The sequence below is a fragment of the Mesoplodon bidens genome (genome assembly GCF_964165515.1).
Source record: "Mesoplodon bidens genome assembly, chromosome: 18".
Classification (NCBI taxonomy): Eukaryota; Metazoa; Chordata; class Mammalia; order Artiodactyla; family Ziphiidae; genus Mesoplodon; species Mesoplodon bidens.
This window is the reverse complement of record NC_138175.1, coordinates 46,108,969-46,134,021: the sequence shown is the minus strand read 5'-3', so window position 1 is coordinate 46,134,021 and position 25,053 is coordinate 46,108,969. Positions and strand designations below refer to the sequence as shown.

At 42.2% G+C, this 25,053-nt stretch overlaps 1 protein-coding gene across 2 annotated transcripts; it reads left to right on the top strand.

The window, feature by feature from the left end:
- Window positions 1-734: 734 nt before the first annotated feature.
- Window positions 735-25,001, top strand: ZNF793 (zinc finger protein 793). Of its 2 annotated transcripts, none has more exons than XM_081217198.1 (7): window positions 735-814; window positions 2,137-2,278; window positions 6,334-6,455; window positions 11,150-11,195; window positions 17,887-18,013; window positions 18,521-18,616; window positions 22,055-25,001. In XM_081217198.1, the coding sequence occupies exons 4-7, from the start codon at window positions 11,181-11,183 to the stop codon at window positions 23,035-23,037; spliced, it is 1,221 nt and encodes a 406-aa protein (XP_081073324.1). In that variant the 5' UTR covers window positions 735-814; window positions 2,137-2,278; window positions 6,334-6,455; window positions 11,150-11,180; the 3' UTR covers window positions 23,038-25,001. The 2 variants fall into 2 exon arrangements, with proteins under 2 accessions (XP_081073324.1, XP_081073323.1); XM_081217197.1 differs by having other exon boundaries at window positions 17,884-18,013.
- Window positions 25,002-25,053: the final 52 nt, after the last annotated feature.

The following is a 25,053-nucleotide window of genomic DNA, read 5'->3' as shown; positions in this document are numbered from 1 at the left end:
CTTGCCTATGATTTTTGCTGTAGCTTGCTCGTCCGGAATTGCGATTCTCTGCTATTCCAGAATAAACCCATTTTCTGGTATTTCATTTTTAATGTCAAAAAGCGTCAAGCCACCTAAGATAAAGACTCGGCTTTCAACGTATTCTTTCAATAGTCGGCTAAGAACCTCCTACTTGCCCTCTCTTGCAGCCCCGCCCCCTCCGTAAAGTATCGCGGGGGCCTCAGCCTCCCCAAGAGAACAGCCTCTCTTCGCTGTTCTCCAAATCCTAGAGCTGGCCCAGAAAAAGTGTCACTTTGCTTTACAGACGTTCCTCCTGAGAGATGGCCGCGCCCATTACACGTGAAAAGCGGCGTAAACGGACGCGGCCATCTTACCTCGCTGCCTGCGCAGCTGGAGACAAAGCTCAATTTCCAGGTCAGAGAACCTCTATATTGGTCTCAGGAGGTGTGGGTTTCTGAGACGCTAAAAGCGGCAGTGACGTCTGTGTTTAGGGACCCCGGAACACTTGCTTCTCCCCGCCCTAAAATAGCCTAATCGTCTAACAAAGGCCTAGTCATTCGCCTTACGGCACAGGTTGAAACATGGCCGCCCCCAGCAAGAGGTTGTCAAGCAGGCGCGGCCATCATACCTGCCGTTAAAATTCAGAAACCCAGAATCCTGTTCTCTGGAAGGTTGCCAGGTGGCGGCCGACAGCCTCAAAGATGCGACTGAGTCTGCGCACGGCCGCTCCGGATGGGAAATGCTCATACCGCGGAGAGGCGGCGTGGTGCGGCAGTTTCAGGTTATGGGCGCGGATGCGGGGAAAATGGGAAAGGTCAGTGTGAGAAACAGTCCAAATTCAGGACCTGGGTAGGAGGGCGACCAGACGGCTACGGTGGCCCAACTGGGTCAGTCATGGGAACCCGTAAGGCTCAGAGACTGAGGGTACTGAAGGGTTAAGTGATTGGGCGTCCGAGCCTCTTGGGGGAGGGAGTCTGTGGTGGCGGGTTTGTGTGAGTCAGTGTCAGTGTCTGTGAAGAAGATGGATTGGGAGTATGTGGGAATCAATAAACGAGGGTTCTTGATTGAGAGAGTGCGTGGGGGTCAGTTTATGGTGGTCTTCAAGGGTCTGAGGCCAAGTGGGTTTCTTCGAAGACACTGATTTGAATGTCGTTAAGGCTCAGTGATCAGAAGCCTGAGGGGTCAGTGACTGGAGGTTCTAAGTTCTGCTTGGGTACCTGGAACTGGTGACTGTGGAAACTTCGAGGTTCAGTTCTGAGGGTGGTCAGTGAGGATCAGTGTTTGGAGAAATCTTTAGGCCATCAGTGATGACTTCCTTTGGATCATCGATGGGGGTATCTGAGGGCATCAGTGACTGGACTTTTGTATATCAGGGAATGGGGAATAGAGGGATCAATGGGGGGAGGTGTCAGTGATTGGGACTGTTAGTAATTGTGGGGGGAGGTAGGAAAGTGGGAGTCAGCGATTGATCCCCAGTCTTTGGGATAGCATTGGAGATCAGTGTGGGTTCGCCCTCAGGGATCTGTGTAATTCACTGTTTCACTGTTCGGCAATCAGAATGGATCAGTGAGTTTTGTAGTCACTGACTAAGTGGTCTTTGATGGTCAAATTTGGCATTCCGGGGTATCTGTGACTACAAGGACCTCTGGGAGTTAATAGATTGGAGACACCGCGTGTGTCTGTGATTAGGAGGCTTAATGTGGGTTGGTGTTGAGGCTTGCAAAATGCAGACGGTGGGGATGGGAGAGTCAAGGATTTGAGGCTGCAACCCTGCACAGTGGGAACACACTTCACCCATGTGACATGCCCCAGCTGATGAGCAGCCAGTTCTGTTCAGTTCGTTAGGGCGAAAACCCACTTCAAAACTCTTTTTGAAACCTCCCTCTCTGGGAATTCCCTGGCCGTCCAGTGGTTAGGACTGCGTGCTTTCACTACTGAGGGCCCAGGTTCAATCCCTGGTCGGAGAACTAAGATCCTGGAAGCCATGGGGAGCAACCAAAAAAAAAAAAGAAACCTTTTTCTCCCTTTTTTACTGTTCCCCACATGAAGGAAAGTGCTTTGAAAGGATCAAGTGTTAGAATTCTCTTAAGTAACATCTTGTTAAAAATGCATATTTCTCCTAATATTTCCTTTAAGGTTCTTTCTGGAAAATGTAATGACATGTCCATCTGTGACAGCGTCCCAAGAGCCAGCCTGGTTTCTGGAAATCTGTTCTGACTCCACGGCAGCTAGGATGGATGTAACTTTGCCTGTGGTTAGAAAACAAAGGGTTTACTGAGTAAGTATCTAAACTGATGTAAACGATTTTGCTGAAGGAGCAAACCTTGAGAGCATTCGGAAAATACTTTTATCTAGGCTTAACTTAAAAATAATGTTCTCACCACACACACACACACACACACACACACACACACACAAAGAAAGAAAAAAAACGGTAATTATGTGAGGTGATGGAGATGTTAACTAACCCTGTTGTGGTAATCATTTTGCAATGTATACATGTATCATATCAAGGCATTGTACACCTTAAACTTACACAGTGTTATATGTCAATTATATCTCTATAAGGCTGGGGAAAAAAAGATGAATTATGGAAGGAAAAGAAACTGGATCTAGAAGTTACTGTGTTCTGAGAATTTTTTTGTTTCGTTCTGTGTTTTTTAGGCATGGTACGTTTGACCTTCATGAATCTGTGCCATATAAAATCCTGGTAGAACAATTCAATAAACATAAAACCACAATAACAACCGCAAAAACAAAAGTTAAAGCTACTTTTAGAAACTGTTCTTCACTGAAATTAAAGTCAAACTAATGGTGATTAAGATGGACTGAGACAAAATTACAAATGAAATGCAAATAAGATTTTGACCATTAGCTTAATAAAAGGGTGAAATGCTGAAACAGTATTTTAATTGTTTTGATAAATATTACGTTCAATCCTTATGTAGTCTTTAGAGAAAACACAATGAGTATATCACCTTAAGGAGCAAAGGAAGTAGAGAGGTAAGGCAGGTAACATCTTTCAGAAGCCATACATGTCAAGCTTTCATTTTTAGAGCAGACAGTCTCTGATTTTTACCTGCACAGAATCAAAGATACAGAACACATATGCAAGGGTAAGGAGTTAGGGCATTTTCTTTTTATTGTAGCTCTTTTCCTTCATCACCTACACTGTGCTCAATGCCAGGTTTGGGAGCAAATACTTTTTCTTTTTTAAGTTTTTAACATAAATCTTTTATTGAGATATAAAATGCATAGAAAAATATACATACAGCTCAACTAATTGTCACAAAGAGAACACCCCTAGGTGTTCAGATCAGAAAACAACGTTCTAGCACCCTGAAATTCTCACGATACCCGCTCCCAGTTACTACCCTGCCATGGGGAACCATTCTCCCAATTCTAACATTACAGATTAATTTTGTCTGTTCTTGAACTCTAATTAAATGGAATATCTATACCTGATGGGGTGGCAGTATGTGGCTCTATGTGAAAAATTTTTTAAGTTTGAATATAGATTGTTTCATTTTATTTATGCAAGAAACATTTTTTCCAGATCGTTTCCAGATCTGGACACAGATACACAGACAGTCAAGTGTTCTTATGTTAAGGCTACAGCTCAGTGAATTATTACATTGCAGAGAACTGTGTAAACACAACGTAGATCACAATATACATCATTTCTAGCATGCCGAAGCCTTCCTTATCAGTCAGTACCCACTGCCGCCCCTGGGTCTATTTCAATGGATTAATTTTGCCTGTTTTTGAACTTGACTTAAATGGAATCATAGAAATAACCTGAAGCCAAAACATTCATACAATGTGGAAGTTTTGTCTGAAATTCTGAAACCAGACACACACCAGGACAAAATTCTGTTCTATAGCCCTGGCTTGGCCATTTGAGATTGCCTGTTTTCTGTTATACCCTCTGGAATCCAAAAACATAAACATTTAAGTGAACACTGCAGTTTGGGGTGAATTTGGAGTCAGGATCCTGTTAATGAAGTTAACAGGTGAAGGCTGATTCTTCTATGTAGGTAATTTGGAGGGGGACCTCAGAGCCCCCTGGTCAAAATCTCTTAGCCTTTGGAGACTGACCATTGGCTGCAGAGACTGAATAAGGCAGCTTGAAAAAGAGCCTGCAGGGAATTCCCTGGTGGTCCAGTGGATAGGACTCGGCACTTTCACTGCCGTGGCCTGGGTTTGATCCCTGGTCAGGAAACTAAGATACTGCAAGCAGCGGGGCATGGCCAAAAAAAAAAAAAAAAAAAGCCTCCATGTGGTTGCCTGCCTCCATTTGACAGTAAGTTGTAGACATGATAGCCCTTTTTACCCCTAATGTGAACTTCCTGAGTACAAGAACATTTTCTTATGTGACCACAATATAATTATCAAAAGCAGGAAAGTTAACATTGAAACACTATTATTATTTAAAAAATTTTTTTTCACATCTTTATTGGAGTATAAATGCTTTACAATGTTGTTAGTTTCTGCTGTACAACAAAGTGAATCAGGTATATGTATACATATATCCCCATATCCCCTCCCTCTCAAGCCTCCCTCCCACCCTCCCTATCCCACCCCTCTAGGTGGTCACAAAGCACTGAGCACTTCCTGTGCTATGCAGCAGCTTCCCACTAGCTAGCTATCTTACATTTGATTGTGTATATATATCAATGCTACTCTCTTACTTCATCCCAGCTTCCCCTTCCCCCTCCGTGCCCTCAAGTCTGTTCTCTACGTCTGTGTCTTTATTCCTGCCCTGCCACTAGGTTCATCAGTCCCGCTTTTTTAAATTCCGTATATATGCGTTAGCATACGGTATTTGTTTCTCTCTTTCTGACTTACTTCACTCTGTATGACAGATTCTAGGTCCATCCACCTCACTCCAAATAACTCAATTTCATTCCTTTTTATGGCTGAGTAATATTCCATTGTATATATGTGCCACATCGTCTTTATCCAGTTATCTGTTGATGGACATTTAGGTTGCTTCCGTGTCCTGGCTATTGTAAATAGTGCTTCAGTGAACATTGTGGTACATGTCTCTTTTTGAATTATGGTTTTCTCGGGGTATATGTCAAGTAGTGGGGTTGCTGGGTCATATGGTAGTTCTATTTGTAGTTTTTTAAGGAACCTTCATACTGTTCTCCATAGTGGCTGTATCAATTTACATTCCCACCAACAGTGCAAGAGCGTTCCCTTTTCTCCACACCCTCTCCAGCATTTATTGTTTCTAGATTTTTTGATAAAGGAGGCAAGAATATACAGTGGAGAAAAGACAGCCTCTTCAATAAGTGGTGCTGGGAAAACTGTACAGATACATGTAAAAGTATGAAATTAGAACACTCCCTAACACCATACACAAATATAAACTCAAAATGGATTAAAGACCTAAATGTAAGGCCAGACAGTGTCAAACTCTTAGAGGAAAACATAGGCAGAACCCTCTATGACATAAACCACAGCAAGGTCCTTTTTGATCCACCTCCTAGAAAAATGGAAATAAAACCAAAAATAAACAAATGGGACCTAATGAAACTTAACAGCTTCTGCACAGCAAAGGAAACCATAAACAAGACCAAAAGACAGCCCTCAGAATGGGAGAAAATATTTGCAAATGAAGCCACTGACAAAGGATTAATCTCCAAGATTTACAAGCAGCTCATGCAGCTCAATAACAAAAAAACAAATAACCCAATCCAAAAATGGGCAGAAGACCTAAATAGACATTTCTCCAAAGAAGATATACAGATTGCCAACAAACACATGAAAGAATGCTCAACTTCATTAATCATTAGAGAAATGCAAATCTACAGTGAGATATCATCTCACACCGGTCAGAATGGCCATCATCAAAAAATCTAGAAACTCCTGGGTTTTGTTTTGTTTTTTTCCTCAGTTCCCTGACCAGGGATTGAATCCAGGCCCTCAGCTGTGAAAGCCCAGAATCCTAACCACTAGGCCACCAGGGAACTCCCATGGGTTTTGTTAATGGAGGTAACTTTTGGAAAGCCCCTAAGGATGGGCTTTTTAAAATTATCGTTTATCATTCCTGTTTTCACAGATGAGGAAAATGAGGCCCAGTGAAGTGAAGTGTCTGGACTAGATCCCTTCAGTCAGTTAAAGGAATCACTGGCTTCAGACTTCTGTCTGAGTAACTCTCAGGCTCAAGGTCTTTCCAGAAGCTCCCCCTGCCCCAAACCCGGAGCACAGCCATCATTCAGATATGTCTACTGCCCAGTGTTCTGCAGGCTTCTTCCCTTAGGCCTCAGAGAGTATTTGGGGAGGGACGGTTCGATGACTCTCACCATGGGGTCTGCTTATCTTCAGGTTTCCTGAGTGCCCTGTACACCTTTGGGTCCCAACACCTCGCTGGACAGCAGGGCTCTCCTTGGGGCCCACAGGACCTCGGACACGTCTACAGAAGGCCCTGTCAGCAACTGCAGCTGAGGGTGAGTTACTGTTTTTTAAAAATATTTATTTATTTATTTATTATTTGCCACACCACAGACATGCGGGATCTTAGTTCCCCGACTAGGGATCAAACCCTCGCCCCCTGAATTGGAAGTATGGAGTCTTAACCACTGGAACCCCAGGGAAGTCCCAGAGGATGAGTTACTGTTGAGAAATACAGCTGTGAGAGCCTAGCAGACCAGGTAAAAGACCCTCTGGTCCAGGAGATGGGAATTTGGGACAAAAATCCCCTTCTGAAGGAGTCACCTAGGGTCCAGACCTCTTGCCAGAGCAAAGGTTCCTACGTAACAGGAAATAGCATCATCCCTGAGCCAGAAGTTTAGCAAGACTCAAACTGTTGTCTCTCCTTCCAGGGACCCTCCATGGCTACATGGTGGGAGAAGGGTTGGCCCCAAGATTCAGAGAGACAGACAGAAGTGAAAGGGGAGGCAGGGAAGGCCATGTTCTCTCATGTGACAGGCACGTCCTCTCAGGGGAAGGGGACATTGGTCCAGCCCAGTGCATTCTGCCATCTTGTAGTTTGGCGTGTGGCCAACCCACTCCCTTATTTTTTCTGGCCCTGTCTGGACTCTTAGCTGCATAGTCATGGAGACCAGGCTGAGGCTGAGTAGCCAAGTCCAGGAAGGTGAGGGAGGCAGTGTAGTGGCCCAAAGCTGGATTAACTGCCCCAGGCCTTTCCTGCCAGCTCAATTCCTAATGGACAGTTCAGTTCTCTCAGAGAACCCCGTCCCCTTTTCAAACCCTCCTGTGACTTCCCTCATAATGAAAAAAGGCAGTGGGAAAATGAATGAAATATGTAAACAATGAAATGCATATGTGTTAACAGTTACAGATTAGAGTAAGAAACATCTGCTGCCACCCAAATCGAGCCACTAATAATATTTTATTGTATTTCATACCAGAAGTTTTTCTACATATATATTTCTTAAATAACGGGATTGTGGTTTTTTATGTTTTTTAAAACTTGAGATGTAACTTACATAGAGAATAGCGTGTAGCTTTATGAATTTTTCCATATATGCACCCTCATGTACCCACCACCCAGATCACGATAGAGAATATTTCCAGCTCCTCAAAGGCTTCCCCACTTCTCCCAAGCAGTGCCTGCCCAAAGCCATCACTTAGGTCAGGGTTGCCTGTTTCTGAACTTCATATAAATGAAATTGAAACAAGTAGATCATACCTTGCTTTTTAACTGCTTTTTTGACTTACAGGTATAACTTGATTAATATATTATTTAAGCAAAGAAGTATCTGTATTTAACATTCAAGAAAATCACTTTTTATTTCTTCTGTAGAAGAGACAGGAATCTAAATAGTTCACCTTAATACCATTGAGACAAATTTGTTATATCTTGTGAACGGGATGTTCCTCAACAAAAGACACATAAGGGAGCTTTCTGGGTGATGGAAATGTTCCATATCCTGATTGTGTGGTGATTACATGAGTGAATAATTTGTCAAAACGTATCGAACTGTACAGTTAGAATAGGTTCATTTATTATGTGTAAATTATACCTCAGTAAAGAAAAAGCATTTTTTAAGACACAGTAAGCTCATTGCTCAGTCTCTTCCGCTGCTGATACGATAGTTAAATGCCACTTTCACACTAACCATGCTTTATGACTTATGCTTTATGACCTGTACAGTATTTCAGTGCACTTAATGGATATTTGTTGTCCATTAAATAAATAATATTTTTGTCCATTAAGAGAAAAGTAAAACATTAACTCACTTAGCACTGTAGTGTTAGGAATTTTTCCATATATGTACCCTCATGTACCCACCACCCAGATCATGATAGAGAATATTTCCTGTACTTTAGAATTATTCTCTTTTTCAAAAGATGATATGTCAGTACTTCATGAGAAAGAACTTCTGTAAAACAAAGCAAGGAAAATGTATTCATTTGGAAACAATTATTTCCCTTAAAACTGTTGTCTTCTACCAATCACTAAACTAATTGGAAGCTGTTCACTTTCCTTAAAAGGAGAAACTCATAATTTTATTCACATTCTTTCACAGGTTCAGAAGGGCTTCTAGAATTTCCTCCTCTCAGAGAATCTTTATTTTTTCTTAGTAACAACTTGAACAGTTCCTCATCAACACTATTGGAATATATAAGTAAAGGAAACAACAATTTTTACCAACATTATTAAGATATTGTATAAAATTCTTCCTAGCTTTTGAATAATTTAGTAGGTCTGGACCTTAGGTGACCTTGAGACCTCAGTCTTCATCCTGAGGTAGTTTGACCCAATGAACCCTCTGTATTATTAACACTTGGCATGCCTAGGCTATTTTACCAAGAAAATTTACCTCCACTTGTCCAATTAGGACGAGTATTATCTCAGTTCGAGGATGATAATATTATAGGAATTTCACCTTCAGTGCTAAGCTCACCATGTGGGCAAGCTTAATATTTAGGGACACTGAAGTCCTTTTATGTGACATTTGGAATAAATCATTTTTAAATTCTCAGGCTTACTTGACACATAAAAGTATAAAATTAAATAAAGTCTATTCTTCCAGCCGTGGCCAGTTCTTCTCAGTCTCCTCTGGTTAATTTTCTTTGATCTCAGAATTGACCAACTGTAAGAATAGGGCAGTCACTGATTAGTGTTGGAGGGATTATTTATGATTATGTAAAGAAACCTCAGGACAGTAATTTGCTACACCTGTTTTTACAGGAGAGCACGTCAGGATAGTCAAATGGTGTGAATGTCACTATACTCAGGAAAAGCTCTTCTCTGTCCTGTAGGAAAATTATAGTCTCTTCTTTTTGCAAAGGAGAGATACTAGTTGCTCTGTTTTAAAGGTTGTCCTCCTAGACTTTTTCTCAGTGGGCAAAGCCTGGATCTGTGGGGAGTCAGCTCTGGGGTTGACAAAGTTGGAGTTGTCAGCCATCAGGGCCACAACTCAAGAATGCCAATCAGGAGACAAACTCTTGTAGCCCCACAATGGTGGGATGGTTTTCCTGCCCTCAAAGGCATGAATCAGTTCTGGTGGATGTAAGACTTATTTCGTCTGAGCCTTGCCTTTTGCTTTTTGCCTTTCTTTTCCTTTTCTCTTTTACTGAGATATAAAATACATAGAGCAAAATGTACAAATCATAAATATACAATTTGATGAATTTTTAAAATACATATACACACTCATTTAACCACCACTTAGATCAACATTTCCATCACCTTAGAGCTGGGGTTGGCAAACTCTAGCCCACTAGCCAAATATGGCCTGCCATCTGCATTTGTAATTAGTTTTATTGGAATACAGATACACACTCATTCATTTATATATTATTGTCTATGGCTGCTTTCGTGCTACAACAGCAGAATTGAGTACTTGTGGAAAACTCCATATGACCCCCCAAAGCCTAAAATATTTACTGTCTGGTCCTTTAAATGAAAAGTTTGCTGACCTACCTTAGAAGGCTCCTTTCTGCCCCATCTCAGTGACTCATTCCCTTCCCCCATTCTGACTCTGTCTCCATATTATTCGTTTTACCCATTCTGGAACTTTCTAGAAATGGAATTATACAGTATATTCTCTCCTATGTTTGACATCTTTCATTTGGCATAATGTCTGTGAGACTTATCCATGTTGTTGCATGGATGTCAGCAGTTCATTCCTTTTTATTATTGAATAGTATTTCATTGTATGGGTGCATCACAATTTATCTAGTTCTCCTGGGCAGTTTCTAGTTTTGACTCACTATGATCAAAGCTGCTATGAACATTCTTACATTAAATACAAGTCTTAGTTGAACAATATGCATGTATTTCTCTGGTATTTCTCTAGTATATATCCAGGAATGGAACAATGTTCAGCTTTAGTAGATATGGCCAAATGGTTTTCCAAAATGGTTGAACCAAATTACAATCCCCTCACTCATGTGTGAGACCTCTTGTTGCTTCTGGATGTAGAATTTCAATTCCAGGCTGTAGATTATTGGCAAAGTATATTCAGACCTATTTATAAGGTTTCTCACTACTGTGAGTGAAAAACTTAAAACATTCTTAATCAATGTTTGGTATAAATTTAGTTCCATATCTCCTAATATGGTGGATGTTTGTTCTCATCTGTTAAAAATTATTTTTTAGGGAATTCCCTGGGGTCCAGTGGTTAGGACTCAGCGCTTTCACTGCAGTGGCCCAGGTTCAATCCCTGGTCAGAGAACTAAGATCCGGCAAGCTGCACAATGCGGCTGAAAAAAAAATTATTTTTTAATGACAATACTTAATAAACTGCTGGTGAATAACAAGGTTTAGCCTTTCAGTAATTATTTGTACCATACTTTAAGTAACCATTAGTTTTATTAATGTTACACAGTTATTTTACTTTGAGTTTTTTTTGTAATATTTTCATTACAGATATAGAAGCCCCTTTTCCAGAATATACTTGGAGCCAGTTATTTAAGTTTTAAGGATTTTGTTTTTTAATAACTTTCAGTTCTTACTTGGTAGCAACTTTCGTTTCCTGGTAAGTCTCTTCTGTGCATCCACATTCCGAATTGAATGGCAACATTTTTTTCTTCTACCCCAGTGATCTAAAGCATGGGTTTTTGTCCAAGATTTACAGGGAATTTGCAAGTTCTAAAACAAGCCTCGTCCCTCACAGCTCTGTTCTCTTTCTCCATCCTCCTCCCCACCCCCCAATCTCTATCTTCACAGGCCGCAGATCTTTTTCCAAGAACAACAGAAAATGATCGAGTACCAGGTAAGTGTGACATTTACGAGTCTACTTTCGGGACTTCCTTGGCGGTCCAGTGGTTAAGACTCCATGCTTCCAATGCAGGGGGTGCGGGTTCGATCCCTGGTCGGGGAACTAAGATCCCACATGCCACACGGCGCGGCCAAAAAACAAACAAAATGAGCCTACTTTCCCTTCTTGGGGAAACTGTTCTAGAAAAAAATATATGCATTTCAACCACATATGCTTTGTCATAGGCTGGGTTCTCAGGAAAACAAACTTGGGGATGGAAATTTGCACACAGAAGGTTTACTAGGGAGGCTCTTGGAACACCCGTAAGTCAGTGAAGGAAGCAAGGTGGGCAGAGGGAGTTGTTGAACAGAGGCATCAGCTGATCTTATAAGATGCTCTGGAGCTGGGATGGTCCTCAATGTTGTCCTGAATGGAGGCAAGGAGGCCTTTGTATTCTGAAATCAACCAGTCATTGGTTGTAGGCTGCCCCAGGGAGGGGACATAGCCTTGGGTGGGGTCGCTCCCTTTGGCCAAGGGAAATTCTCTAAAGGTTTCACGCCGGCAACAGCCAGCCATCTCCTAGCAGCTGGGAGAAGTACCCAGGTACTGCAGGGAGATTTGGGTAGAATACCACAGCCTCTCTATACACATAGACACAATGGCCAGATACTTATTATACATACTACTACTCTACCCTTTTTTCCCAATTAAAATATCCTAGAGATTATACCATATTAATACTAAGAACCATGCCTTTTTTAAAAAAAAATAACGTACATAATGCTCCATCATATGCATGGAATACTTAACCCATCCCCCATATTATGGACATTCCAGTAGTTTCCAAATTTGATATTTTAAGCAATGATGCAAGGAACATTCTTTGTTGGAATACAGATGTACAAGAGGAGAGTCCAGTGAGAGTCAACTGTGGACTTCCTGGTAGCCCAGCAAAAAGGCAAACACAGCCCATGACTTGCACTGGCCATAAGGAAGAAGTGTATTGTTATTTCCAAGAGAAAACTAGCTTTTCTGGGCACTTCTTTTTAAAGAAGTGTCTTAGACATTGATGTTCCTGTCGGTTTGAACCTTCTCTGGGGCCTCTGGGGGTGGTTTCATCCACGCTTAGGTTGATGCTGGTGCGTCTGTAAGTGACTCCCACATCCATACCTAAGCTGAGGCCTCCTCTGAGAGCTTCAGACCCCTTTGCCCAACATCTGCACCTGGCTGCCCCAGAGCACTTCAGATTTAGTGTGTACAAAGTTGAACTCTTGATTTCTGTCTCCTCTTCCCTGTTTCTCATCTCAGGAGATGGTACCATCCCACCAGGCAAGCAAAGACCCTGCGATTTTCCCTTGACTTCTCCCCACCTTCCACCTCTCACACTCAGTCACCAAGTCTTGCTGATTTTACAGCTTCAGTGTTTCTTCCATCTCTCTCCTCTTCATCCCTGTGTTTGGTGAAAATGGCATGGCCTTTTAGGTGCAGGATTATGTCTTTTCTGCTTTGCTCTGTTCTATTCCCTCCCATTCTGTTTCATCCTATCCTATCCCACTCCACCCCATCCCATCCCATTCCATTCCAGTTAGCTCTTTTTGGGAAATAGTGCCCAGAACCTGTCACTGAGCCAGGTCCTGTGCTCTGTGATGAAGCCTGACTGCTGCTCACGCACTACCACAGTATGTTGTTCTGGCATCAGAGAGGGAGTCTAGTTGGTACCTTCTTTGTGTAGGTCTTAGGGTCTCACATGCCAGCTTCCATGGCCTCCACCCTGGTTTTGGTCCTGCCTGCAGATCCATCTGCCTGGGCCACTACTCAAGTGCTACTGTTGCAGGAAAAAGAGTGGGGTGCGAGAGGGTGGTCACATCCTAGGTCTCAGGTGAGTCCCTGGGACGGCCGCCAAGTGTGGGTTCTTGACTTCGCGCAGGAAAGAATTCAAGAGCAAGCCACAGTAAAGTGAAAGGAGGTTTATTCAGGGAGATACACACTCCACAGAGTGCGGGCCGTCTCAGAAGGTGAGAGGCCATGGGAGAAACACACTCCGCAGACAGAGTGTAGGCCATCTCAGAAGGCGAGAAGCGCCAGGGTATGTACGGGGGCTGTCTGTTTTTATGGGGTGGGGGGTAATCTCATAGGCTAGTAAGTGGGAGGATTTTTCCAACTATTTTAGGGAAGGGGCAGAGATTACCAGGTAATCGGGCCACCACCCACTTTTTGGCCTTTTATGGTCCACCTTGGAACTGTTATGGCACCTATGGGTGTGTCATTTAGCTTGCTGATGTATTACAATAAGCATACACTGAGGTATACTGAGGCTCAAGGTCTAGTAGAAGTCAGTCATCCACCATCTTGGACCTAGGTGGTTCTAGCCAGTTTATGTTGTGTCCTCAATGGCTGTCATTCTTTTAAAGGTTGTGCCCTGCCCCCTTCCTGTCTCACCACCGTAGGACCCAGCATTCTTCAAGGAAACCTACAGCCTTCTGAGAGTGGAGAGTGGCTGCTCTCAGCCCTTTCACCTCTGTGGGGCCCTATCAATGCTTCTTCCCTCCGGCTACTCCCAGAGGTAGTGGGCCAGTGCCACTGGCACTGTGCAGTGCACTAGGGCTCTCCACCCCACTGACCCCCAGGCACAGGTCCTGGGTGCCCCACACACCTTTTTTTCTATCCTTTAGAATTGTTTTCCCTTTCTTAACAGATTTTTAAATAATGATTTACAATCTTTTTCTACTTAAAATAGGTACTTTTATATCGTGCTATCATATGCCAAGCACAGTTTATAAAGGCTTTACACATGTTAACTCATTTAAACCTCATAATATAATAACTAAGAGACACACACTATTATTATCTCCATTTAACAGATGAGAAAACTGAGGCACAGAGAGGTTAAAGAGCTTTCCCAGGGTCGCTCATTTAGTGGCTGAGCCTGTATTTGAACTCGAGCAGTCCTGCCCCAGTTAAAAGTCATGCTTTTAACTGATCTGCTCCATTGCCTCTTGCGTCTGTCAGTGACTGTAAAGCAGTGGACAGCAGTCCACAAAACCACCCTCACTTCTGACAGCAACTGTAAGTTTGGAGGTTCCCAAGACCACCCTCAGGTTTGATAATTCCCTAGGAAAACTCACAGAATGTTATATTCACAGTTAGGGTTCATTACAGCAGACGTATACAGATTAAAATCAGCCGAGAAAAGAGACACTTGGGGCAGAGTCCAGGAGAGTTCCACACACAGGACTTCCATGTGTCCTCTCCCAGTGAGTGTGGACAGTGCAAAATTCTCTCAGCAACCATGTGTGACAATACAGAGTATTGCCAACCAGGGAAGCTCACCTAAGCCTTGGTGTCCAGAGTTTTCTTTGGGGGTTGGTAAAGTAGACATGACTGACTGCTGACTTCAGTTTCCAGCCCCTCTGGAGGTTGAGCTGATTGACGTCTGTGAGCCAGAGCTTCCCCCAGAAATCATGTTGTTAGACTATCTGGTGTGGCCCAAGGCCCCCAGAGACACTCTTAACTAGGAGGATGTTACAGGGGCTTAGAGATTAACTTCTAGGAACTGAGGGCAAAGGTCAGACCTCCCCTTGGGCAAGGTTAAATTCTCTACTATACAGTCACTTGAAGATAATATCTTAGGTACTAAAGAAAAAACTGTTTACTCACAGGAGTAGAAGTCTTTTTCCCACACCAAACAATTCTTCAAATCTATGCAGACCCTACAAGTTAGGGGGTCAGTCTTACAAGACTGCCTCCCACTTCAGATGCCTATTTGATATCCCAGGTGGTCACCTGAACTTGTGAGTAGCCAGCTATAAATTGGGGGTTCCCATGACCCCCTCCTCAGTTTCGATAATTTGCTATAACTCACAGAACTCAGGGAAACACTTTACTTACTATTACAGGTTTATTATAAAGGATATTATAGAGGATACAAATGAACAACCAGATAAAGAGGTATGTAGGGCAAGGTACAGAAGGGTCCTGAACACAGGAGCTTCTGTCCCCTTGGAGTTTGGGGTGCACACCCTCCTGGCTGTGTTCACGAACCTGGAAGCTCTCCAGGGTTTTTATGGAGATTCCATTATTTAGGCATAATTGATTAAATTATTGGCCTTTGGTGATTAGCTCAATCTCAAATCCCTCTCCCCTCCCCAGAGATTGGGGGGTGTATGGCTACAGGTTCTAACCATCTAATACCTGGGTGGTTCCTCTGGCAACCAGCCCCCATCCTCAAAGAGTTACATCATTAGTATAAACTCTGAGATGATTGACAGGGGCTTGTTACTACTAATAAAAGACACTCCTATTATTACTTCTGTCGCTCTGGAAGTTACAAAGATTTAAGAAGCTCTGTGCCAGGAATCAGGCAAGAAGATCAAATATATATATATATATTTCTTTTTTAAATTTATTTATTATTTTTGTCTGAGTTGGGTCTTCATTGCTGCACACGGGCTTTTCTCTAGTTGCGGCAAGCAGGGGCTACTCTTCATTGCGGTGCACAGGCTTCTCATTGTGGTGGCTTCTCTTGCAGAGCATGGGCTCTAGAGCGTGGGGGGCTTCAGTAGTTGCGCCACGTAGGCTCAGTAGTTGTGGCTCATGGGCTCTAGAGCACAGGCGCAGTAGTTGTGGTGCACGGGCTTACTTGCTCCGCGGCATGTGGGATCTTCCCGGACCAGGGCTCAAACCTGTGTCCCCTGCATTGGCAGGCGGATTCTTAACTACTGCGCCACCAGGGAAGCCCTATATTTCTTAATATATCACAATATCACAGATGCCTTCTTAGGTTAGTACCTGTGGGTCTTTCAGCAGCTATCTGGTTCCGGGGCACTGGGCTCTTTGGAGAATTTGTTCTCTGTGCCCTAAACCAGAGGACTGACTGCCCGGACAGTGTAATCTGAGGCTTGCCAGGCTGTGGAGCCTCCTTTCCAAACTTCCTCCTCTGGGTCTCCAGCTGGACCCCTCTGCCATTGGCCTCTTGTGTTTTAGTGTCCCTTGGGGCTCTGGCCTGAGTACTCTGTTCATCCTGTCTCCTTGCTGAGAGAGACCACACTGTGTGACTACTTTAGCTACCACTTCTGTGCTGATGGCTCACACAGTTTTAGCTCCGTTCCTGTTCTCGTTCCTGACATGACTCATGTCCATCCTGCTGCCTGCCGAGTGTCTCCCCCTTTGTGTCCCCCAACACACCACGTCCTCTTTGCTTTTGCAGTTTTTCTCAGCTGCAATTGAGATTGGTGACCAGTGTCACCCAGTTGCCTTCGAGATACCACAAAGGTAAGGGTGTTACCCTTACACCTTCTTCACACCCCACAACCAGTTAAGGTACAGGTTCTGCTCTTCTTTACATTGGTCCTTCTCTATCTCACTGTTTCCGTCTTACTTGTGAGCATCATCTTCCACCTAGGTTAGTACAGGGTCTTTCCTTTCTTCTTACTTCAGGTCACCCACCACATTCCTCTTTCCATCCATTCACTTCCAAACTATCTGTGAGTTCTGTATCTCTTGTAGGCAGTATTACTTTTTTTTTTTTTTTTGCGGTACGCGGGCCTCTCACTACCGTGGCCTCTCCCGTTGCGGAGCACAGGCTCCGGACGCGCAGGCTCAGTGGCCATGGCTCACGGGCCCAGCCGCTCCGCGGCATGTGGGATCTTCCCAGACCGGGGCACGAACCTGTGTCCCCTGCATCGGCAGGCGGACTCTCAACCACTGCGCCACCAGGGAAGCCCGGCAGTATTACCTTTTTATTCAGTCTAACAATCTCTGCCTTTTTGGAGTGTTTAATCAGGTATTAAATAACCTTATAATTTAATATAGTTTAATTATTGGTAGGATTGGATCTATATCTTTTTAGCATTTAGTTTTCTATTTGTCCCATCTGCTTTTGCTTTGTTTCTTTTCTCCTGTGTGTGTGTTTTTGTGCGGATTAACTGAATATTTTTTAGAATTTTATTTACTTCAGTACACCTCTTTGCACTGAGTTTAGTGATTACTCTAGGGAACAATGTCCCTCCTTAACTTTTCACAGTCTGCTTAGAGTTACCATTGTACAGCTTGACACGGAATGTAAGAAACTCACCACCTGCCTTCTAGAATGTGCTTTCTACACACCCCACTCCCTTGATAGATTTCTCATTGTCTTAAAGTCCATCATTTCATCACTCACAGGCCTCTGTACTCTCTCCTGTAACTGAGTGACTTGCCATCCTTAAGATCACTGTTTGGCCCCCGTGCCTTTGTTCATGCTGCTCCCTCTGCAAGGCAGGCAGTTTTTCCATCTCTGCAGAGAAGATTCATATCCCTTAGCTCTGAAGCCTAACTAGACCCTGATAACTTTAGTGGACCATTCACTTCTCTGCATGCCGTAGCCCGGATGTCCTATTGTCACAGCTCTTACCCTTTCACCCTGAGGGCCTTACATATTGCTCTCCCTGCCAGGCTGTGAGCTCCTTGAGGTCAGGTGCCACCCATGACTGTGTCCCCAGCAACCAGGACTGGGTCCGGCACAGTCTTCAGTCAATATGTGTTGACCCAAATATAAATGACAGTGGCTTCCAATCCCATCATATATAGTCCAAAGCCAGGAATATAAAAGGCATCCTAGATAAATGATCATAATAAGCTCTGACCTATGAACATTATAAAAATTCAGAACCATCCACCTCTGCCTACACTTTCCCCACATGACTCAATGTCCTTTCATCTTCAGCAGAGACCTGTGTCATTCAAGGATGTGGTAGTGGGCTTCACTCAAGAGGAGTGGCACAGGCTGAATCCTGCTCAGAGGGCCCTATACCGGGATGTGATGCTGGAGACCTACAGCAACCTCGTCTCAGTGGGTAAGAACAGCTCTGCCACACAATCTAGATTAGGCTTTCCTTTTTCAGGTGCTCAAAGTAACTGAAGTACCTAGAACCTCTGAAGTACCAAATACTTTCTATGTCTCAGACACTGTTTTAGCCACTTTTAAACTATTAACTCATGTCATCCTCATAAGAGCCTTACGAGGTGGGTACTGTTAGTACCACTATTTTACACATTTGGGAACTGAGGCAGAGAAGGTGAAGTAACTTGCCCAGTGTCAGCCATGCAGTACATAGCAGAGCCAGAGCGGGATTTGAACCCCAGCAGTCTGGCTGCACAGTGTGTATTCCTAACCCTTATACTGCATGCTTCAGTGAGCTTGGCTTGAGTTTCAGTGGTCCTGGATGACTAGTTCCTTTTGAGTTCTGGACAAAGTGTGTGTACAGTCTCCTCCCAAGTACAGTGTCTGTTGTGTAGCCTTTAATGCTGCCTGAGAAGACCAAGGAGCTCAGTCCAAGGCCTGGATCATTTCCCTGGAACAGGTTATGAAGGCACCAAACCATATGTGATCCTCAGGCTGGAGCAGGAAGAAGCACCATGGATTTGTGAGGCATCATGCTCGGGCTGCCACTGTCGGGGTAAGTATGATAAATCCAGCAAAAGATGTACTAAGGGAGGCTGGCACCTTTGGGATTTTGTTCAGGGTCCAGCTTTTAAAAGCCTTAGAGCTTTGAAAACCGCTGGAGACATTTCTCTGAGAGCTTCAGCCTTCTTGGTGACCCTTCAGCCTCCGTGCATCCCACCTCCCTGTGTGCTTGCTCCATCTCCTTTTCTCCAGAATCCTTGGTCTCTCTCTTGAGGTCATCAGTACACTTTCTCTTTCACATTCAGGCATTCTTACAAATAAGCTTCTGTGATTCTCTTGTTCTTGCTGATTCCTTCCTATTCTCTATTCTAACAGTTTTTGGGTAAAATGCCCCAGACCTGCCTGCCATACTCAGAGTCTCACTTCCTATCCTTTCCTTAATGCCTTAAGTTATCCCTGAGTCCCTTAATTTCCTAAGTCACAGAGGAAGAAGCAGTGAATTCCAGGAAATGAACAGGGACAGTTGGGTAGTGAAGGAGACGCCTGAGTTTGGCCTGTCTTAACCACTTCTATTTAATTTTCAGAATAACTGCCCTTCTCCCATCAGCTCTGTAAAATATCTCAACAATAACCCCTGGTATCCTGAGTGTTGGTAACCTACTCTTTAGAATGCCTCTGGACTTCTGCTTCTCCAAGAGTCATGAGTTTAGCAAGAAGAGCCAGTGCTATCTGTTTCTGGATCTCTTTATGCCATTTGTACTTGGTGTTATAATCACATGATTGAATTAAATATTATATAAACCCCCAAAACATTCAAGTCATTTCATGCTTCTCCCCAAAATAATGTCTTTGAGATTACCACCATCCAGCTTTCACTGGTTGTAGTAGTAGCAGCAATAGCAGTAGAATTTCTGGCCAACACTCAGTGTGTGCTCACTTTGTGCCAGGTCTGTTCTCAGTCCTTTACATGTATCAACTCATTCAACCCTTACAATACCTGTGAGGTGTTTATTACCAGCCTTTATTCCCCCATTTACAAATGAGCAAACAATCACAGAAAGGTTAAGAAACTTGTCTAAGAACATATAACAAAGTAAGGGACCAAATGGGGATTTGAACCCAGGTGGTCAGGCTCTAGAACCAGTATTCTTTTTTTGTAATTTTTTGGCCATGCCGTGCGGCATGTGGGATCTTAGTTCCCCGACCAGGGATCGAACCCACTCCCCCTGCAGTGGAAGTGCAGAGTCTTAACCACTGGACTGCCAGGGAACTCCCTAGAACCAGTATTCTTAACCATCACACTCTGGTGCCCTCTGAGGTGTATTTTGCCTCATGAAACTGTTCGTCAACCTTCCTGAAACCATTGTAACCTGGCTATCAACTGCTTTTCTTTTCCCTCTTTCAAGAATTTATATAGTAACTGCCAAAAAATAGTATCCAGTCAGCCTTCCTTTCTAAGTTCGCTGTATCCTCTATTTCCCTGGCTGTAGCCCAGCCTTTTCCTTCCAAGGGACTACTGCATTTTCTGTTTTCCGAACTTGATTCTCTTCTCAATGGTGTAACTCCCTAAAGAACTCATCCGTTCTGAGACCATATGATGCTCACAACCGGCCTCTTTGCCATTTTGCCACCTTTTGTCCACCTTGTACCACCTAGGCTCCCCTACCCCCCATTTTACCAGTCTGGATCATCTCCACAGTTATGTCCACTTATCCCTGTTTTTTGTCGAGCAAGAACTGAAGCCATCGTCTTTTCTACTTGCTACCTCCCCTCCACCTCACATGCACACAAGTGCATGCATATATATACTTCACCTTACTTCTCATTCCAGAGTTTTGCTACCATGAGCTCATTTTGAAGCTTCTCTCTCTGTCACCCTAATTGTTCTATGCATATGTGCTAGTTTTGTTGGTTTTCCTTTGAGAAATGACTTTAAATCTTCCTGTCTACTTCTCATTTTCCACTGACATCTCCTAAAATTGGACCCAAATTACCTCATGCCTGAATGTCTTTAAGTTAGGGGTTCTTAATCATTTTTGTGCCATGGAACTCTTAACCATTCTGGTGAAGCCTAATAGACCCCTTTTTTTTTTTTTTTTTTTTTTTTTTTTTTGCGGTAGGCGGGCCTCTCACTGTTGTGGCCTCTCCCCTTGCAGAGCACAGGCTCCGGACGCGCAGGCTCAGCAGCTATGGCTCACGGGCCTAGCCGCTCTGCAGCATGTGGGATCTTCCCAGACCGGGGCACGAACCCGTATCCCCTGCATCGGCAGGCGGACTCTCAACCACTGTGCCACCAGGGAAGCCCAAGACCCCTTTTTTACATATTAAAAAAATAAAACCCATAAGATTACATGAGATACAAATTACTAAAATACAGTAATTACTAAAATAGAGTTAGAAAATGCAATATCAAAACATTAATGATGTTAATGATATTAATGATAATAGTAGATATACTTCCTTATTTATACATTAAATTATGAGATCTCCCATCAGGTCAAATAACTGTCATGATCTCAAAGTAGAGATGATTGTAAACATATTTTGAGAAATCTGTGACAACTATAGTGTGACATGAAAATACCTTATTCACAAACTAGGACAGTTACAGGAGCTAATACTACTGTGTTTTGTTGTTCACATTCATAATCAAAGGAAATGCTCAATTGTAGTTTGAACAGATTTCTATATACCAAGTTAAGAGCTCCTGCTTTAAATTCTAGTTAGCTTCGTTGATTCCTTCTTTTATCTAGTTCATCTTAGAGCCCTTGCCATTTATATTATTACTAACTAGTTCAACATAAGCTCTCTGACTGCTATAACAGTGCTTGTCAAACTCTTAATATGATAACGAAGCATCTGGGCAACTTGTTAAAATACAGATTCTGATTCTGTAGGTTTGGGGGTGGGGCCCAAGATTCTGCATATCTGCCTACATATCAGTTCCCAGACGAGGCTGATACTGACCATTGAGAACCATGCATTGGGTAACAAAGTGCTTTATGACATTTAAACCCCTTTCCTCTGTAACAGGGATCGGCAAACTTTGGCCTATAGGTCAGCCACCTAATTTTGTGCATAAAGTTTTATTGGAACACAGCTGCACCCTCCTTAACATTTACATACTGGCTGTGTTCTCACCATACAATGGGAGAGTTAAGTAATTGTGACCGAGACCATATGGCCCACAAAGCCTAAACTAGTTACTGGTCCTTTAAGAACATGTTTGCCAACCACTGCTCTATAATATCTTCTCATCTTCAAAATTATTTCTCTCTATCATCTATGACATGTTCCATTACATTTGTGCCAGTTTTTGAATCTTCTGTACTCGTATAATACTTTTCCCTGCATTGGTGCCTTTAGTTATGATTCATGCTCTCTATTCATATACTGTGCACCCTTAAAATTTTTAGGGCATTTCTCAAATAGTTTTATTCCAGGTCATAATAACAGATTCATAAGGAAAGGTTTGCTGTACCTTCTCCAGAAAATATTTGGCAAGGTAACGTCCAGAAGAAAAGACGGCAAGACATGCTTTTGAGGCAAGGTACATTCATCAGCAAGAAAACGTTGCCCAAGGAAAGAAGCCATGAATGTAATAAGTTTGGGAAAATACCACATCTGAGCACTGATCTTTTTCCTTCAGTTCAAAACCCTAATAACTGGGACTCTTCTGGAAAGAGTGTGAACCATAATTCAGACTTGAATGGTTTTAAGAGAAACTATTCAAAAAAGCAAGATGAGTGCTATGGATATGGGAAATTATTACAACATACAAAGCATGATAGAAGATCTAATGGAGAAAAATTCTGGGAATGCAGTCACTGTGAGAAAGCTTTCAGCCATAACCCAGCACTTATGTATAAACCAGCAGTAACCAATTCTCTTGTGTACAAACGGAAGAGGGTTCCACCTACAGAGAAACCCCATGTATGTACTGAGTGTGGGAAAGCCTTCTGCTACAAGTCTGAATTCATTAGGCATCAAAGAAGTCACACTGGGGAGAAGCCATATGGATGCACTGACTGTGGAAAAGCCTTTTCACATAAGTCAACCCTCATTAAACACCAGAGAATACACACTGGGATAAGACCCTTTGAGTGTTTTTTTTGTGGGAAAGCCTTTACCCAGAAGTCACACCGCAGAGAACATCAGAGGACACATACAGGAGAGAGACCCTTTGTGTGCAATGAATGTGGGAAGTCATTTGGTGAGAAGTCATACCTCAATGTACATCGAAAAATACACACAGGAGAAAGACCCTATCGTTGCAGAGAATGTGGAAAATCCTTCAGTCAAAAGTCATGCCTCAATAAACATTGGAGAACTCATACCGGAGAAAAACCCTATGGATGCAACGAATGTGGCAAAGCTTTCTACCAGAAGCCAAACCTCAGCAGACATCAGAAAGTTCATGCTAGGAAGAATGCTTATAGGAATGCAAACCTAAAAATTGTAGGAAAGCCTTGAGCAAGATATCCTATTTCATTATATGTGGAGGAATTCATCCTTAGGAGAAATCTCATTCATCTAATGACCAAGTGTTTTATCATAAGGCAAGACATGCTCCAATTGTGACAGAAAATTTTATACTAAAGATTATAGAAAATATTTTATAAAACATAAACCTATTCATTCTGGCTTATGAAAGTTTAAATGATAACAATACAAAATATATGTGAAGAAAATTAGAGGTATATTATGGTATGTCCCACAGTGATCCACATAATAAGCACTATTTATATTTTAGAATTATAAATGTGAATTTAAAAAATTATGAATATCAAGCACATATGTAGAATGCCATTCACCAAACTTTTTCACTCTTAAGTATCACCATTGTCTTTTGGTATCTAACAATACAAAAAACAATAATAATAATAATAATATGGCCAACTATTTTTTTAAAAAGCTTTAACATATTAAACCAGCACATTTTCTCCACCTTTTCTAGTACAACTGGCTTTTTAATCAGGAAGAAAGTAAAGTTGAACCAACAGCACAAACCATACAAAAAAGAAAAAATTGGAGGCGGACTTAAGATTTAAAATTTTAAAATAACAATAAAATTCTTGAAAGAAAATGAAAGGAGACTACATGTACAATCTAGGAATTGGGGGAGATTAACTTTACCAACCCAGGACACTCAAAAGCTGTTAAAAAATAAATATTTGACTACATAAAAAGTGCAATCTTTCGCATGGCAAAAGATGCCATCAACAGTCAATAAACAACGATTTTGGGGAAAATATTTGCAGAGCCAGTCAGAGAAAGAGTGGTCTTCGTATTGACAGGAAAAAAATAACCCAATAGCAAAACATGGCAAAGAATGAATAGACAGTTGAGAGGAGAGCAAATCCAAGTGGCTGATGGGCTTATCAAAAAAATGGTTAGCCTCAGTAGTTGTTGGAGAATGCAGATTAAAGTTATAATGAGATAACAGTATGCAATCAACCTGACAAAAAAAGAGCAGGAATGCTTTTTGCTGTCAGGACAAAGGGTGTTCTTAAGACACTGCTGGTAGAAACATAAATTGTTACAGCTCTTTTGAAAAGCAATCTGACATCTATTATCACTTAAAATACTTATGCCAATTTGGGGAATCTTCTCTTAGAAGTAAAACCCCAATACATAAGGGACATGTACATTTATTGTGAATTGTTCCTAGTGGCAAAAAACACTAGGATCAAAATAAATGCCCATCGCAGGGAAATTGGAAGAGGGAAGGAACTATTATATCCATTCCATAGGATGTTTATATAGCCATTAAGGTGGACAAGTTAAAACTATGCTAGTGGACTTGAATGGAATTCCACAATGTTTTCTTGAGAGAAAAAAGCAAGGTAGAAGTGTGTAAAATGACTGTTTTTGTAAATCAGTTACAAAATGCTTCTAGGTGCTTATGAGTAATAAACATGTATCATATATGTTTGTGTAAGATTTTATATGCATGGAGAAAAGTATAGAAGAGTATACATTGGGTTCGGGGAAGGTGGGTGATGCAGGTGGATAATGGGGTAGTCAGAGAAGGAAAATGAAAGCCCCAAAGGAAAATTATGTAAATAACTGAACCAAGTATGATATGTCAAATATGTGATTAAGAAATTTGAGGGGGAAGCTAGAACTCTACTAATTTGTGGAGATATTTGTGGTATATTGTTAAGTGAAAAGAGAAAATTTCAGAATAATGTATATGAATCTATTTTTTTAATTAAAACACGTATATGTGTATTTATGCATGTGTGTGTTTATATGAACCAAGAGAAAAGTGTGGAGGGATATAAAACAAGGCATTAACATTGGTTTCCCTGGTGGGGAATGGAAATGTAAGTAGTTGTTTAATTTATATATCTTTGTATTGTTTTACTTGTTACAAACATATATTACTTTTGTAATTTGAAAAACAAAATAAAGGGGGGAAGAGTGTTTTGAAATACATGGCCTTGCAAATGTTTTTATTTTCTGACAAGATGGCACTCTGGCCTG

Excerpts from the sequence above, each read along its gene's own strand:
- ZNF793 (XM_081217197.1), top strand. Across the intron at positions 18,014-18,520 it reads CAGCAACCTCGTCTCAGTGG|GTTATGAAGGCACCAAACCA; the intron begins GTAAGAACAGCT and ends TCCCTGGAACAG. Across the intron at positions 18,617-22,054 it reads CTCGGGCTGCCACTGTCGGG|AAAATATTTGGCAAGGTAAC; the intron begins GTAAGTATGATA and ends TACCTTCTCCAG.